This window comes from Xenopus tropicalis, chromosome 2, assembly GCF_000004195.4.
Source record: "Xenopus tropicalis strain Nigerian chromosome 2, UCB_Xtro_10.0, whole genome shotgun sequence".
Lineage (NCBI taxonomy): Eukaryota > Metazoa > Chordata > Amphibia > Anura > Pipidae > Xenopus > Xenopus tropicalis.
The window spans coordinates 147,886,462-147,904,410 of NC_030678.2; the positions used below are offsets into that span (position 1 = coordinate 147,886,462).

The following is a 17,949-nucleotide window of genomic DNA, read 5'->3' on the forward strand; positions in this document are numbered from 1 at the left end:
CCAAAAAATGAAAGTGTATACAAATAATTAATATATTATGTACTATTGCCCTGCACTGGTAAAAGTTGTGTGTCTGCTTCATAAACACTACTACAGTTTATATAAATACCCTGCTGTGTAGCCACGGGGGCAGCCATTTAAATTGAAAAAAGGAGAAAAGGCACAGGTTACTAAGCAGATAACAGATGAGTAGCATAGATTCCCATTGTATTATACAGAGTTTATCTCTTATCTTCTTATGTAACCTGTGCCTTTTCTCCTTTTTTCAATTTAAATGGCTGCCCCCATGGCTACACAACAGCTATTTCTATTAACTACAGTAGTCTTTCTGAAGCAAAAACACAACTTTTACCAGTGCAGGGCAACAGTACACAATATTTTAATTATTTTAAAACATTTTTATTTTTTAGTGTTACTGTTCCTTTAATTAATACAATGCTCATTAGGTCTCCCAAAAAGGCAATATTTTTTATATAATTGGTCCTCATTTTTAATTTAGAGCATGTGTGTTTTAGCCGTTTGCCTTCTCTAGCCTAAATGCTATTTGTTACCAAAGTCAAAAACCTTAATTCTTTTACTTTTTTTTAGTTATCTTTCTGTTTAGAGTTTCTCCTTTTCATCTTCCAGTCTGTGATTCTAACTTCTGCCTGATTGCTAAGGAAAATGGGATTCCAGGACCAGATAACATTGTCTTACAAAGTCATTGTCTGTATCATACTACCTGTATAAGAAATTTGTGTTTGCGGTTGTAGTTTGTGTTTAAGTGGAAATCCAATTTGCTCTTGGAAGTCTGAACTTTGCTACCATGGATCCTTGGATAATGTAAAGTAATATGAGGTGACCCTTTTAGTCGACTTTTTTAATTAGATCCCCAGCATGTCAACTGACCTGTTATTTTAGGCATTACCTGAACACGTATAGCAGTTGCGTTGAAATCCCATAAGACTTCTTTCTGTAACAGAGTACATTGGTAGCAGGCAGAAGGAGAGTACATTTATATAAGATTGTCTATTAACTACATTACAGTCCAGTACATTTAAATATATGCAAGGGATCAAGGGCTGCAAGCAAAACAATATTTTTTCATAGGTGTGATCAATGTAGATGAGTAGATGGGTGTCTGCCAACTATGCCAAACCCACTATTGCTGTAAACTGGTCCTCTGACACCCATGCAACCAAGCCCTTCATTTCAAACAGATAAAAGGCAGACACTTCTCTCTCTCAGTGCAAAGGGGCCACATCTCCTTCGTCTTACCTGTTCTTTTAAGATTCTGATTTTCCCTTTAAACTGCTTTAATTTAAAGCCGTCATGTCTTTCTCACAAGTCTCTGTCAAGAAGCACCATAGTGGTAGCGGTGGTGGTGGAAGAGGGGGTTTTAGCGCTTGCTCACTTGGAGCAACAGGAGGAGGATCTCGGGCTGGAGGTAGCTATGGGTCTCGCAGTGTCTATAACCTTGGTGGAAAATCTAGAACTTCCATAAGTGCAGCCAGTACTCGAAGTATGGCAGGAGGACTTGGGGGTGCTGCCGGAGGAGGATTTGGTAGTGCTGCTGGCGGAGGATTTGGCGGTGGTGCTGGTGGAGGATTTGGCGGTGGTGCTGGTGGAGGATTTGGTGGTGGTGCTGGTGGAGGATTTGGTGGTGGTGCTGGTGGAGGATTTGGTGGTGGCTTTGGAGGAGGACATGGTGGTGGTGCAGGGGGCTTTGGTGGCATGGGAGGCCCAGGATTTGATGGAGGGGATATGGGATTCCCTGTTTGCCCACCTGGTGGAATTCAGCAGGTTACTATCAATACACAACTTCTGCAGCCACTTAATCTGACTATTGATCCAAACGTCCAGAAAGTAAAAACAGAGGAAAGAGAACAAATTAAAACTCTCAACAACAAGTTTGCAGCTTACATTGACAAGGTAAGTCTGTTATTAATGTAAAAATTACCTCTAGCAGGTGTTGGACAGTTAATTTGCTGATACTAATTGATTTGATTTACCGTCTTCACCGATTTTGAGTTACTAAACTCTTTCCTTTTGGTCACAGGTCAGATTTCTGGAACAGCAAAACAAAGTCCTGGAAACAAAATGGAAACTGCTGCAGGAACAGGGAACTAAGGGCAGCACCAAAAGGGCCAGCCTAGAGCCCCTGTTTGAGAAATACATTGGCGACCTGAACAAATATTTAAGCACTCTAATAAATGAAAAGGACCGTTTGAATCAAGAACTGAAGAATCTGCAAGTTCTTGTAGAGGATTATAAGAAAAAGTATGTCTGCACAAGTTTTGCACATTTAGAATATATTTTAGACTGTTCACTGATTAGCTTAAGCTCTGCTTATACATGTAACCTGCATGTTTCTGTCTCTGTGAAAATAATTTGGAAACGAAAGACCATTTAAAAAATAAAAAACTTTTCTTTCAACAGATATGAGGACGAAATTAACAAGCGCACAAAAGCAGAAAACGATTTTGTGTTACTTAAGAAGGTGAGTCTCATTGTTGCATTGATAAAGTAACTATTGTACAGGTACGGTGAAACAATAAGCTTCTTTAATATGTTGTCATATATCATGACTAGTGAGGAGCGAATCAGACCCGTTTTGCTTTGCAAAAAATTTGTCAATCTTTCAAAAGATTCGCGAAACGGCGAAACTAATCATGACTATATCATAAATGTTGCTAAATGTTGTCTCTCCCTCCTACTGAAAGCTAGTGTAGCAAGATACATTTTAAAACTATTGCTCTTTTTCCAGGATGTTGATGCTGCCTACATGATTAAAACAGAACTTGAGGCCAAGGTGGATGCAGTGACAAGTGAAATCAACTTCTTAAGAACTCTTTATGCTGCGGTAAGAACCCTAATAGCTTGTTAACTTCCAGTAAACAGGTATAAATTGGTTAGATTCCCCTATTGGTATATACATGAAAGATCGAATATCACAGGATGTATCTGTATGTTATTCTGTATGCTGCATTTCTCTAAGCATTGGATCTTCAAGTTAAAGCTATAGTACTGTATTCTAAAATGGTTCTCTGATGAAACACTGCAAGTTCTCTCACAGCCTAATAAAGGGCAAGAGACCACTATGTAACTATTAGGTGTCAAGGTAGAATCACAAAAATTGCCAAGTTGTTTCTATCTACAAGTCAGAAGTCTTTATTCATAGCAAAATGTTGTTGAACAAACACAACTGACAATTTACAGTGCTGCAATTGAGTATTAGGCAGTACTCAACCCATGAGGTTGTGAGTGCTTAGGAAAAACCCCAGTTAGGCCATTAATTTGTATAAAGGGGCCCCTCAAGGTTTAATTTTCCCCAGGTCCCATTACAACTATAGGCAGCCTTGCTTTAGTAGGTGATAAAACCATTAATAGTGTACACTCCAGATGTTATCACTCAAAAAAGAGAATTTCCTGAAGTCATTGTATTTGCTTCACCACTCACCACTCAACTTCCATTAGCCCTATAGAATAGACACTACATATCTTTATAACAGAGCAGGGTTCCTGTTGGTCATACATGGGGCGATTTCAAGTAAGAGCAATTAAGAGCACATGTCCCAATTAAGTACTGTATAACCAGTTTCCACATTTGAATTTATATTTGATTGCTACAGAGACTTTTTTCTTTAACTTGAATTTGAAAGAGATTTTGCTTTCACACCAAAGCACTAATGTGGTTGGGTTTTGCCTTTTTAGGAATTGTCACAGGTACATGATAGCGTCACCGACACCTCTGTTGTTCTGACTATGGATAACAACCGTGACTTGAACCTGGAAGGTATCATTCAGGAAGTTAAAGCACAATTAGAACTATGTGCACAAAGAAGCAAAATGGAAGCTGAAGCATTGTTTGATAATAAGGTGAGTATATCTACACCCTACTGTAACTTCATGTTGCAGCTAATTAGAGTAACACAGCCCCCTTTAGCCAACATACATATATATCACTATCTCCATTATAAACATGGTATAGTGGTTAAGGACTGAAAAGCAAACCCTGTGACATTTATGCCGATGTCACAGAAAGGGTAACTTTATCAGGGACGAGTACACTAGCAAGTTCCATAGGAAAGCTTATTGTCAAGTGATAGGGCACAATTGGCATTAAACCCCCCCCTACCCACAAAATAGTGACTATCTATGGCATTTTACAGCAGCCCCACCGATTGCCAGTCTTGGCATAATTGGGAGTATTCTCTCCCAGGGTTTTGAACTGGTGGAGAAGGTTCTAATCTTAGCAGTTTGGCCTTCTAATAAGTTTCATGTCAATTGTGGTGGCAGATGGATTTCAGTTTTTTTTGGATGGAATCCTTTAGTAACTAAACTATTATAATGAATGTTATAAAAGAAAAACATTCTAAACCATTTTATGAAACATTTCTGAAAACGTTATTTAATGATGCAAAATCATAAGTGCAATTAGTAATAAAAGTCAGAACTGCTGGCTTGTGTGTAATCTCTGGCTTGCTATGATAAAGCAATATATATATATATAAAGACCATGTCTGAGATACATGTTATTAATGTTTTTAACTCTTATGTTCACTCTAGTACAAGGAGCTGCAGAAAACAGCTGAAGGACACGGGGACAGCATAAAGAATTCCAAGTCTGAAATAGCAGAACTGAACCGTAGGATTCAGAGGCTGAAGGCTGAAATTGAAAGTACCAAGAAGCAGGTAGGTCGGAGCTGTGTCAGTAGTGACTTAGGTTTGTAACAAATATCCGATCCATACTCAGAACCCATGCCTTTCCTTAAATGATAGATTGCAGGTCTGAATCAATCCATTGCTGGAGCTGAAGAAAAGGGCAACCTTGCTCTCAAGGATGCAGAAAAGAAACTTCAGGATCTTGAAGCTGCTGAAAAGAAACTTAAGGAGGACATGGCTCGTCAGCTTAAAGAGTACCAAGAACTTCTGGCTGCTAAGATTGCACTGGATGTTGAAATTGGCACTTATGGACTCATGCTGGGAGGAGAAGAGCACAGGTCAGTTACATAGAGTTGAAATTTACAAATCTGAAATTTGCTAAATAAGCCTTTAACTGTATTACTGGTATCCTTAATCAAATGTCTTTTGCTTAATTTTTTCCCATTTGCATTTGTATAATGGAAATATTTAGAGCTGATTGTATAGTTTTCATTAAGCTTTTTCCTAACTTAGGTTATTAGCCCTGCTGCAAACATGTGGCTTTATTACATTCCTCCTCAGGGACTAAGCTGTCAAAGTTTTAGGATGCCTGCTTACCACCTTCTATCTTTTAGCAAAACTTTTCTATAGTGATAATATTCCCTTACAAGAAACAAGAGAGAGCTTGGTCTAGACCAGGGGTCCCCAACCTTTCTTACTCGTGAGCCACAGTCAAATGTAAAAAGACTTGGAGAGCAACACAAGCACCATAAAAGTTCATGGAGGGGCCAAATAAGGGCTAAGATTGGCTATTAGGCGCCTCTATGAACACTAACAGCTTACAGGGGGCTTTGTTTGGTAATTAATCGTGTTTTTATTCTACTAAAACTTGCCACCAAGTCAGGAATTCAAACTACCTGGTTTGGGGGCATTCCCAGTATTCCCAGGTCTAATAAGCCAATTAAATCTTAGTTTTCAAGGATATTCTCCATGCTTAAGATCAGCTATTTGTTACTAGAAATTGGAAACATTTTACATCTTTTATGACATGAACAAATATAAGGACAACTAAAGCTAAACAAAAGTGTTGTTTATTTGGTATATTGGTCTAGGGCTGCTGACTGCTGTTACCCTAAAGCAGCCCTATTCATTTTTCGTTTAACTTTCACTTTTGTTTTATTTATTGGCCCTTTTTTCTTTAAAAAGCAACACAGTTAACACAGAGAGAGCAACCTGTGCATCATTATATTTTTAGAATGATTATGCCCTAATACTTCTTTTCTTGTTTTTACAGAATGTCTGGAGATATTGTCAGCAACTTCAGCATATGTAAGTGCCTACAGTTGATTAATGCTATAATTATGTTTAACTGATTGGGCTTTTATGTAGTGGCTAATTAATTTCCTCCTTACATCTTAGCTGTAATCAGCGGAGGTGCCAGTGTATACAGCGCTCTTGGTGCTGCAGCAGGCGGAATGGGAGGCGGCATGGGAGGCGGAATGGGAGGCGGCATGGGAGGCGGTGGAATGGGAGGCGGCATGGGATCTGGCCACGGTGGTGGATATGGCCACGGAGGAGGCTTTGGAGCAGGCCATGGATCCGGCCACGGAGGAGGCTTTGGAGCAGGCCATGGAGCAGGCCATGGAGCAGGCCACGGAGGAGGCCACGGAGCAGGTCATGGAGGCAAAACCTCAGTGGCAATTGCATCAACAACATCCACATCTAAGACATCCTATTAATTTAGAGCAGCAATAGCCAAGCAAAAAATCCACATTTAACTACACCTTTGCCTATCTATTTGAACCTTGACTAGTATGTAATTATTGTGTCACCCTACATCTATAAATGTTTTAATTTCCATCATAAACACAGTGCTTCCTTATAACACAATCATATCATGTCTTTGTATATTGTGTCATAAATTGTCACTGGAAAGAAGACAAGGGTTCAGAAAAAAAGTACTAATTTGTTTGTGAAATAAACACATCAAAAAGCAATATAAACAACCTGAAAGCAACTTATCATGCCGAAATCTTAGGCACTGGTATGGAGGTAACTGTGAATCTCTATACTAGCAACAAGTTGAGAAGATCTACAGTATATCTACTTTTATCCTGCTTGACTTTTATCTGAGAGGAAAGGGGATCCTGGGTGTTTGTATATAGTATCTTTTTAATGCATTGCTGCATTTTTGATTCTAGAATGTCTTTCCTTTTCTTTGTATCTTCAATAAACTGCATTTGGATCTGAATCTCTGTAGCCCAATTTATTTTATATTAATCGTATTATTAAGAAAATATACTCTGCTAAAATGTTTGGCCTCTTTGGGGTTGGGGCTTGTATTCTAAATAGCTCATCTGTTAGCTGACAAAACCACTGTGTATTGAAACACCTAGCGCTTAAGTGTTCATTTTCACTATGTATGTACGGTATAAATTTATGTATAGTTAAGTATGTAGCACCACATTTGTATGCAGTGCTTTACAAGACATAAACACAAATAGGGGTATAGATATTTTAAGTTATACATAACCAACGTAAATATATGCTTAAGTGCTTAGGAGTTTCAATACACAATTGGATAAGGTCCCTGTCCCAAAGAGATTACAATCTACTAGGAAAAAGAGACAAAAAGGGAGGAAGACTAACAAAGTGATCTAGAAAATGATTTTTAAGGAACTTAAAGAAACGTGTTAGTGTGGGAGCTTTCCGAATGCAAGATGGCAGAGCATTTCAGTGACGGGATACAATCAGTTTTATGCGTTGCTGTTTTGGTGGAATGGTCAGTAGATTGCCCTGAGCTGGGCGCAAGGCCTGGGAAGGAGTGTACAGGGAGAGGAAAGGAGTAGAAGTACGAAGGGCTCTGGAAGACAGGATAAGAATTTTATATTTAATATGCCATTTGCTCAGAAGCCAGGAGACAGATTTTAGTAGTGGTGTTTAGATGCAGGTGAGATCATACAAGAAGAAGCAGCAGCAACGAGTATTAAATTTAGTGGGTGAAGATGTGCTTCAGGGAGACCATCTGGCAATATGTTACAGTAGTCTAACCTGGAGAGTATGAGGGCCTGAAGCAGTGTTTTAGGAATGGAGGGGCAGAGGAAGGGACACATTTTAAAAAAATTTCATTTAAAAAGCAGCATGTTTGCAATATGGGATGAGAAAGTGAGGACCAGGTACCTGCCTTTGGAGACTAGATGTAGGGTGACATTGTCAACTGTAATGTTAAACAAAGGGAGGGGGGGGGCAAATTTAGGTGGGAATACAAGCAGTTCAGTCTTAAACATGTTAAGCTTAAGGTGGCAAGCAGCCATCTAAAATGCTATGACAGTGAAGCATTGCGTGATTTTTCCTGAATAGCAGGGTTAAGATCAGGGCAGGAAAGGAAGATCTGTGTTTCATCTGCATCAAGTTTACAGGAGAAGCCAAAGGATGTGATGAGGTCACTAAGAGAAAGAATTTAAATAGAGAGCAAAAGTGGCCCTAAAGAATACCCTTGGGCCACCCCAAAAGAAAGATTAACAGGTGGGGAGGTAGTGTCAGAAACTGTTACACTGAAGGTGTCTATAGAGAGACAGGATGACAACTAGGATAAAGCAGAACTGCTGATACCAAACATTTGAAGATGTTTTTAAAGAAGACAATGGTCAACTGTATTGAATGCTTCAGAGAGATCCAGGATTATGAGTATGGAATAGTGTCCCTGGTTATTAGCAGCATGGATATAATTGATGGTCTAACATTACATCTCTTTCAATGTGGAAACCAGATTGAAAAGAATTCAAGAAGATGGTTGGGATTCAGAAAATGACAATAACAGGTTTGAAGGTGAACAGAAACATACCGGTTGAGAGGGATGATTTTAAATGTGTGTTAGTGCAGGAGACCACAGCAATCTCACTGCAGCGATAAGATTTTGGATCCCAATAAAGCATGGGAGCAAAACAACACAGATAAAAGCAGCTTCACAAGTTACTGCATATTTTTCCCCTCCTGCTCACGCGGACCAGCAGCAGAACATAGACACCATCTTGGATCAGAAGCAAAGTCTAAAGAATACAGATCAGGATTAGATGCAGGCACCAGACCCAAAATCTACCGAATCCATAGGGTTTCCAAATCCAGAAACCCACCTGAAACAGCTTCAAGAGACAAGCTGGCAAAACAAATTTTTTTTCGCATGAAAGAAAATCTACTCTAAGCAGTGCCCCACAAAACAAACTGGCCCCCAAATTATCTCAACATCAGATCCTTCTCAGGCATTACTAACTAAGAGAAGAACATTTCAAGAAGTCCTCCGTGATAACAATATCTCTTACCAGTGGGGATTTCCAACAAAACTATTAATCGCCAAACAAAGTATCCCGAGTGCCTTAACCTCTCCTGAGAAAGTTAAAAAAACATTGCATCAATGGAACCTATCACAAGCATGAAGCTCTCCCCCGAGCCCCCCACACAAGAAATCACCCAGAAGAATCACGAAAGATTAGTCAACCACCTGATTAAAGTTGTGCTACTCACCATTTCCTACTATCCCTCTATGTAAAGAGAGAACTCCCGCATCAGTAACCAGTACCTTCAAAGGTCTCCCTCCACAAAAATAGTAATGGCTCACCCTAAGGAGCAAGAAATATTTCCTCCTCTATTTGATTCCATCCTACCCCCCTCGGATCATTAGGATGCATCCCGCCCCCCCTCATCCTGGAAATAATGAAGGCACAGTTCAACCCTTTTGGTACCCACGCCACAAGGTGGCGCTCCTTTCAGCTAAAATTGTTGATAAGTATCTTTTCCATCCTTGTAAATATGCTTGTTGTTAATGGTTTTAATGTTTTTCAACCAAAGATACAGTTAATGTTACTTCCCGTTGGTAATGATCACAACCCTTATAACTTGCAGACACTGGGGTGCAGGCCCCCTAAATCATATAAAGCAGTGCTGTCCAACTTCTACGTTGCCAAGGGCCGGAATTTCTCTAGCATACATGGTGGAGGGCCACTAATGGAAGCTAGTTTTGACCACTCCCCTTTTTGAAACCACACCCACTTCAAACCACACCTATTTTATCACAATGGTGGTAGCACAGCAAAATCCCAAATGCTTGGTCCTTACTGTGGGGATATCAACCGTCATTCATATGTGAAAGAATTATGTCATATTAAGATATACCCTTAAATTCCATATGCCTCCTCCTCCCCTGTGGATAGCAGAGCAACCCCCTGTACATAATTACACACCTTAGGGGCCATTTAATGGCTATTTCCAACTGCTAACAAACTCCCACAACAAACCCCTGCCAGGTTCACCTCCCACAAGCAGCATAGGGCAAGCAGAGTATGGCACAAACAGGCAGCACTCTGCCTGTCCTATGCTGTCTGTGTGTACCATACTCTGCCTGTCCTACCCTGCCTGTGTGTGCCATACTCTGCCTTCCCTATGCTGCCTCTGTGTGCCATACTCTGCCTGCCCTACCCTGCCTGTGTGTGCCATACTCTGCCTGCCCTACCCTGACTGTGTGTGCCATACTCTGCCTGCCCTACCCTTCCTGTGTGTGCCATACCCTCCCTGACCTATGCTGCCTGTGTGTGCCATACTCTACCTGCCCTATGCTGGCTGTATGTGCCATACTCTGCCTACAGTACCTATGTCTGAGGTGTGAAGAAGTGAACAATGGGAGTGATTACAGTCTGAGCCTGAGGTGTGAACACTGCAGGGGGTGAACAATGCAGAGATTGAAAAAAGTGTGAAAAACACAGGGGATTACATTTTTAAACAATACAGAGGGATTACAGCCTGAATCTGAGGTGAGAACCATGCAGGGGGGGGGGGCAGTTAATCTCAGTACTGATACCATTTAATGCTTACTCAAAATGCTTACATCAAAGCAGCCAGACAGGTGGGGGGCCACACAGAGGGGGGTCGCGGGCTGCATGCGGCCCGCGGGCCGCCAGTTGGACAGAACTGATATAAAGTATATGTGATTTTAAGAAACCTAACCCCCCCCCATCATTTCCAAATAGACAATACCCACTCACTTACCATGCCTTATCATGTGCTAAATCTAAGGGGGTCTCAATTCTAGTAGGCACTAAAATAACATTCCAGTTGCACCAGCTATTTGCGGACCCTCAAGTAGATCCCATGTTGGTATGGTCCATAGACAATCAAGTATACTCATTAATTAACTTATATACACCTATGAAAACCAATTACAATTTCTTACAAAAACACTAACACACCTTATGCAGTATAAGCAAGGCAAATGTATTGTGGCGGGAGAGTTTACTAGCATAATGAACCCCTCTCTAGACATACAGTATGTAGACTAAACATGAAACCAAACAACAGAGATCACAAACCAGCCAGTAAATTAAGGAAGCTCTTTCACAAATTTGCTTTAATCAATGTTTAGAGGGCAAAATACACAGAAAAAAGATCTCCAACAAATACTCTTAGCTAAAACTGAATACTGACTTAAATTGTTGAAGAAACATATCTATAATACCTAGGTATCAAACTAACAAAACAGCCTGAGTTGTTATATAAACATAATTACATCCTGCTCCAAAAACAATTGCAAACTGAATATATAAAATGGAAATCCCTCCAAATCTCCTGCCTGGGAAATGTCACCACTATATATAATGAATATTGTGTCAAAAATCTTATACCTACTCAGAACAATTCAAATTGCAAACTACTGCAAACTCAAATTAGTGCTTTTTTCTGGGCAGAGAAACACCCTCGAACAGCAGCTAAAATTTTACAACAACCAAGTTCAAATGGAGGCCTTGGATTACCCAATATACAAAATTATTAAAAAGCATCCCTATTAGACATGGCTATCAAAATGCACCACCCACAATATTACTGAAAATGGGTAGATCTGGAAACAGGGGAACTACTGAATGTCACGATTCCCCAGCTAATCTGGCTTCAACAACCCGTATATATTCCAAACTAACAAGACAATATTAAATACCTGGGACAAACAATCATCAACAAGCACCTTTGTTCACTACCCCTCGCTAAGGATGCCAATCACAAACTTCTCATACCTTATTCAAGACCTACTGTACCTCTGCAGACACAGACAGAGCGTGATATAGAACTTACCTCAGACTTATATGAAATACGTAAACCTAGAACATTTGAGGAACGCCAACAGAAATTCCACTTTCAGGAAAAAGAAAGATATACATACCTCAGAATAAAACATTTTCTGGCTAAACATTCACTAAATTATAAAACAAGACTGCAACCAACTTGTATAGAGCATTTAAAGGAGAAGGAAAGGCTAAGTCACTTGGGGGTATCCTGGGCTGGTGCTTTTTTCTCCTAACAGGGGCACCAGCCCAGGGTACAAGGTAAGCGATCTAAGTCACTTGGGGGTGCTTAACATTTTGGCACCCCCAAGTGACTTAGCCTTTCCTTCCCCTTTAAGCAATAACAGTTGGAACGGGAGAGGAATATCATTGCAGTATTACAAATACCTTATCTTGGATCCCCCTGACCCAAAACACTCCTAAATGACCAAAAGGGACAATGATATGCAGATGACCATGACAGCAGAACAACGGCGAGAAGCTATAGCATCATTGCCCGGTACTACCAGTTGCACCAACCATCGGGAATCCTATAAAAATAACTATTTACAGGCGGCCCCTAACACCAGAAAAATTTCATAATATCACAAAAGAGTCCTTCCCCTTGTGCTGGAGAGGATGTAATCAAACTGGGTCGCTGCTTCACATGTGGTGGAAATGCCCACCAGTTAAACAGATCTGGTCACAAGTTTACCAACTAATAAACACTGGATTACAAACTTACCTTAGGACCCTAAGGGAGCACTCCTCATGCTTTTCCCAAACCATGTTCCTAGAGACAAGAAAAAAACTCTTATTTCATATCCTTTACGCCACTACTACTGCAATAGCAAGACTCAGGAAACCAGAAGGCCCCTACAACCTACAAGAAATTTTACAAGCTTTAGATACCATGGCTGTTATGGAACAGATGGCAGCCAGAAACACAAATAGAATCTTTATGACAATGTTTGGTCCCCATGGATAACCTTCAGGGAAAGGACAACCACTACCCCAGCACAGACAACAACAATAGGAGATGGGAGCCTAAACCCCCATCTCCCCCAGTGACACCAATAAGTTCCCTCAATGACTAACCGAGCAAGTGATCAATGAATAGCACTTTACTTTTCATTCCTTTAGTAATGTTTTGACCTTTCTTTACCTCCCTTTTTTCTCTTACATAGATATGTTTTTTCTCTTGTCTTCAGATGTCAGACCTACAATATGCCCATTTTGCACTGAAAATTTTGTCACCTCTTTCCCCTAAACAATCGTTGAAATGCAGAAATTGCAACAAATCAATGCCTGTCAAATAATTTCTCCCATCACTACATATTAATTTATTTAATAAATATTTGTAGAGAACCATCATTGCTCTTACATCCATCATTTTACTGTAGAACTTCAAGCTCAATATTAACCAGGACAGTTTCTCAAGATGTTAAAGATGTAATGGAGGGTAAATATAAGATTATTTCAGATTCAATTCCACCATCTAAAACATCTTTCTATCATCAAGTCTTCTTAACCTCCCATTAGAAAGCTTTTTAATGTTTCAATTAGTAGTCTATACACTAAAATAAAGTGTTACAGATTCTCTTTGCTTTAGCTCTGGACCTTGACAAGGGTCTTCATCCATATATATATGTTAGTTTTGAGATTAGGAAGGTATCATTGAGTTTCTCAAACTGTTGGGCTGCCCCTCATGGAGAAAAGTAGGGTAACTCATCAAGTTTAGTTGGGCTAAAATTTGGAAGATAATACTATATTACAATAACTGACATTTTTGGCTAGTACACCGTTTGCCACCCCCCTAGTGCCAGGGTCAGCATGTAGCTTATCAGGTACGCATAAATAATGAGGTGGGGCTGGGTATGACCCAGCTGTTTTGGTACATATTGGCACTACTAACATAATTAATAGTAGATAGGGGACCTTAAAGGGGAAGAAAAGGTAAAAACTAAAGGTGGTCATACACGTAAAGGTTCTACTCTCAGAAAAATACTTCATGGTACTGCATGAGTCTGCTCAGTTTGCTCCTCTCTCCCCCTCCCCTCTCTGCTGTGTACTCTGAGCTTAGAGCTGTTACAGGAGCAATGTGCAGGCAGGGAAGTGAAGTCAGACTGAGCTAAAATGGCAGCTGCCATCTTAAACAAACAGAGGGAGCTTCTATGGCTGTTTACTCAGGTATGGTAAACCATTCTTTAGAATAAATATAGCATTCTAGCTTGCACTTTTGTGACTAATCTATTGGCAATAAAATGCCAAAAAAAAGACTTTTGCGAGGGGACATGATTACTCTGTACAAGTACATTAGAGGGTCACCCCTTTAGATTAGAGGAACGGTACTTTCATTTTAAGCAGCGTAGGTGGTTGTTCACGGTGAGGGCAGTGAGGTTGGTGAATGGCCTTCCTAGAGATGTGGTAATGGCAGATTCTGTTAATGCCTTTAAGAGGGGCCTGGATGAGTTCTTGAACAAGCATAGTATCCAAGGCTATTGTGATACTAAAATCTACAGTTAGTATTGATGTTGGTATATATGGTGTATAGATAGGTCAGTACATGTTTGTGTGTGCTGGGTTCACTTAATGGACTTTTTTCAACCTTATGTAACTATGTAAAATTAGTTTCCTTCTCCTTTAAGGTGCAGGTTCAGTGATCTAGGATTCCAGCATAAAGGAAGGTCTTTTAATGTCTTTGTTTCTAAGATTTTACCAGCACCACATGAAGCATTGGGAGGATAGCTGGAACTTAGGGAGCTAAATATGTTACAAAAGCCTTGGTGTACAGAGAAAGGGTTTTTTTTTTTTTTAGAGTACTGGCCTAAATTTTCTTTGGAGGGCAGTGGGCTAAATTTTCTTTGAGGTCCAGTGGGCTAGGGAAAAGGATGGCTAAGAGGCTGGAAATGCATTTACACTAGGTCAAAGGGGTGGAATGAGTTAGAGCAGGGATCCCCAACCCTTTTTACCAGCGAGCCACACTCTGATGCAAAAAGTGTTGGTGAGCCACACAAGCATGAAAAAAGTTCTATGAGTATGCTGTGATTGGCTATTGGGTAGCTCCATGTGCACTGCTGGCCTGCAGGATGCTCTGCTTGGAGTAAATCTGGGTCTCTGTGCTTCCAAAACTCGCCAGATATTTCAAAATGGGCATCTACTTGCACTGGGGGTAACATCAAAGGGGGTGGTAAGCAACATGTTAATGAGCCACTGCTTGGGGAGTTAGAATAGGGTCATGGGGGAGGAGTGAGGGGCCATATAACAGGACCCTAAATATCAGAGGGAGTTAAATTGGTTGATGAGACTTTTTCTACTTTCCATATGCATTTTTGTGATTTTTTTGTTTTGTGTGATAAACCCATCTGTCTTAAGAGCTATATCTGCTTATGAAATACAGTTAAACTGTATTGGAAAGTCATGGTTGCCTGCCCAGCAGCTCCCACAAGCTGCTGCACCAGAACCCCATATTCCACCCTCTCCACCCTATACTGGAGATCCTCAAACCTGCTTGAGATTCATAAGCTGTTTCACATCACTAGTGATGAGCGAATCTGTCCCATTTCGCTTCGCCGAAAAATTTGTGAATCTTTCAAAAGATTCGCGAAACTGCGAAAAATTCGTGAAACAGTGAAAATGTCGCGCGTAAAAACAAATTGTCGCCTGCGGCTATTCTTTTGTCGCCCGCGGCTATTGTTTTGACGCGCGGCTATTGTTTTGTCACGTGGCTATTCTTTTGTCGCCCGCGACAATTTTTGGACGCGCTGCAAATTTTTCCGCTCCAATTTTTTCCATCCATTTCACGAAAACCGCCAAAATTCACCGCGAATCCATGCCTGGCGAAACATTTTGCCCATCACTACACATCACCATTGAATGTACCAAGGTGGGCTATATCGTTTTTTGTCAGCACCTGAAGCATTTGCATGGACCCCCACCAAACAGGCTCTTTTTAAGTAATACATTTACCATTCCAGTTTTTAAAGAAAATTGTCAATAGCATTATTGCATAAAACAGGGAGAATGGATGTCAGACTGTTTAACCCTGAAACTCTCTCCAGGAACAAAACAATTCCAGAAATCAAGATACACTGTGGTGCAAAGAACAAGATTCTGGAATCAAAAATCCTTTAACATATTCTTGCTGACCCTCTAAAAAATAACAGGAGCAGGTGGCTGCTACACAGAGGCAAAGGGGCCCATTCACTAAAGTCCGAATTTTTTGGGCTTAAAATCACGATTTAGAAAAAATTCTGAGTAACCACGATCATTTCTGATGTTCTAAAATGTCAAGAAAATGCTTTTATCGGTTGTATGAAAATATTGTAATTGCCTTACGAAAGTCACAGCATTTTTGGATCTGAACTTTGTAAACGGCACGAAAGCCATTCTGGCATTGAGACCTCAATGTATGATTTTGGAAGCCTCCCATAGGACTCAATTGCACTCGACAGATCCAACCTGGAGAAAAGAGAGTCACAATACCAAAGCTTGAATGAATTCCGAAAAGGTCATAGTCTTTGCGAAAAGTACGACTTTTTAGTGAAAGTTAATGAAAACGACGAAAAAGTAGCAGAATTTTAACAAAATTATTGTGGACTTTACAAACAAATGCGTTTCTCTGATTTTTCACCATTTCACGAATTTTTTGGCAAACAGAAAAGGACAGATTTGCTCATCATTAGTCTATACAGTTGAACCCAACAGCTTGATTTTTTAAGCATATGTTTTAATAGGATGTTAGAGCTTGATACAACAGGGCTAAGCTCTAACATTTATTTAAATGTTATCCAACTTACAATATAATGTATATAATTATATTGTTAGACTATTATATATTATATATTATATATTATTATCTAAAATATGATGATAACGATGATGACAAGAGTGGGAGGATGACATTGGGGGCGGGGTGTTTATTAATGACCTGGAGGTGGGCATAGACAGTACTATTTCTATTTTTGCTGATGACACAAAATTGTGCAAAACTATAAGTTCCATGCAGGATGCTGCCGCTTTGCAGAGCGATTTGACAAAATTGGAAAACTGGGCAGCAAACTGGAAAATGAGGTTCAATGTTGATAAGTGCAAAGTTATGCACTTTGGTAGGAATAATATAAACGCGAACTATCTACTGAATGGTAGTGTGTTGGGGGTTTCCTTAATGGAGAAGGATCTAGGGGTTTTTGTAGATAACAAGTTGTCTAATTCCAGGCAGTGTCATTCTGTGGCTACAAAAGCAAATAAAGTGCTGTCTTGTATAAAAAAGGGCATTGACTCAAGGGATGAAAACATAATTTTGCCTCTTTATAGGTCCCTGGTAAGGCCTCACCTTGAGTATGCAGTGCAGTTTTGGGCTCCAGTCCTTAAGAAGGATATTAATGAGCTGGAGAGAGTGCAGAGACTGCAACTAAACTGGTTAAGGGGATGGAAGATTTAAACTATGAGGTTAGACTGTCGAGGTTGGGGTTGTTTTCTCTGGAAAAGAGGCGCTTGCGAGGGGACATGATTACTCTGTACAAGTACATTAGAGGGGATTATAGGCAGTTGGGGGATGTTCTTTTTCCCATAAAAACAATCAACGCACCAGAGGCCCCCCCTTTAGATTAGAGGAACGGAGCTTCCATTTGAAGCAGCGTAGGGGGTTTTTCACGGTGAGGGCAGTGAGGTTGTGGAATGCCCTTCCTAGTGATGTGGTAATGGCAGATTCTGTTAATGCCTTTAAGAGGGGCCTGGATGAGTTCTTAAACAAGCATAGTATCCAAGGCTATTGTGATACTAATATCTACAGTTAGTATTAGTGGTTGTATATATATAGTTTATGTATGTGAGTGTATAGATAGGTCAGTATAGGAAGTGGGTGCTGCGTTTATTTGGAAGGGTTGAACTTGATGGACTCTGGTCTTTTTTCAACCCTAGGTAACTATGTAACTATGTGTGGAATGGCTGGTGGGTGGGTCCATGACATCAGGGGACAGGGTCATGACATGTCAGTCAGCCATTTGCTGATCTGCTCTCCATTTCCTAATTTGGAAAGGCAGTTTTCATCCAGATAGACCTAAAGAAACAGTCCAGGGGCCTAGGCACAGATTCTGGGTGTCATTGCTCAAGCATGGCATATTACTAGCCAAACATTTACAACTGTGCAATTTCAGGAAGAAATTCACTCTGTGAGCACTGGTGGGTGGGTGCCATGCATGTCAGTCTTTCCTTCATCATTGTGCTACAAGGAACTGCC

At 40.3% G+C, this 17,949-nt stretch overlaps 1 protein-coding gene across 1 annotated transcript; it reads left to right on the plus strand.

The window, feature by feature from the left end:
- The first annotated feature begins 1,236 nt into the window (after positions 1-1,236).
- Positions 1,237-6,874, plus strand: LOC105946568 (keratin, type II cytoskeletal I-like). The gene is made up of 9 exons (XM_031897211.1): positions 1,237-1,911; positions 2,039-2,259; positions 2,419-2,479; positions 2,747-2,842; positions 3,694-3,858; positions 4,549-4,674; positions 4,762-4,982; positions 5,918-5,952; positions 6,043-6,874. The coding sequence occupies exons 1-9, from the start codon at positions 1,312-1,314 to the stop codon at positions 6,360-6,362; spliced, it is 1,845 nt and encodes a 614-aa protein (XP_031753071.1). The 5' UTR covers positions 1,237-1,311; the 3' UTR covers positions 6,363-6,874.
- Positions 6,875-17,949: the final 11,075 nt, after the last annotated feature.

Excerpts from the sequence above, each read along its gene's own strand:
- LOC105946568 (XM_031897211.1), top strand. The coding sequence starts at position 1,312 with ATGTCTTTCTCACAAGTCTCTGTCAAGAAGCACCATAGTGGTAGCGGT. Across the intron at positions 4,675-4,761 it reads TTGAAAGTACCAAGAAGCAG|ATTGCAGGTCTGAATCAATC; the intron begins GTAGGTCGGAGC and ends CTTAAATGATAG. Across the intron at positions 4,983-5,917 it reads CTGGGAGGAGAAGAGCACAG|AATGTCTGGAGATATTGTCA; the intron begins GTCAGTTACATA and ends TTGTTTTTACAG.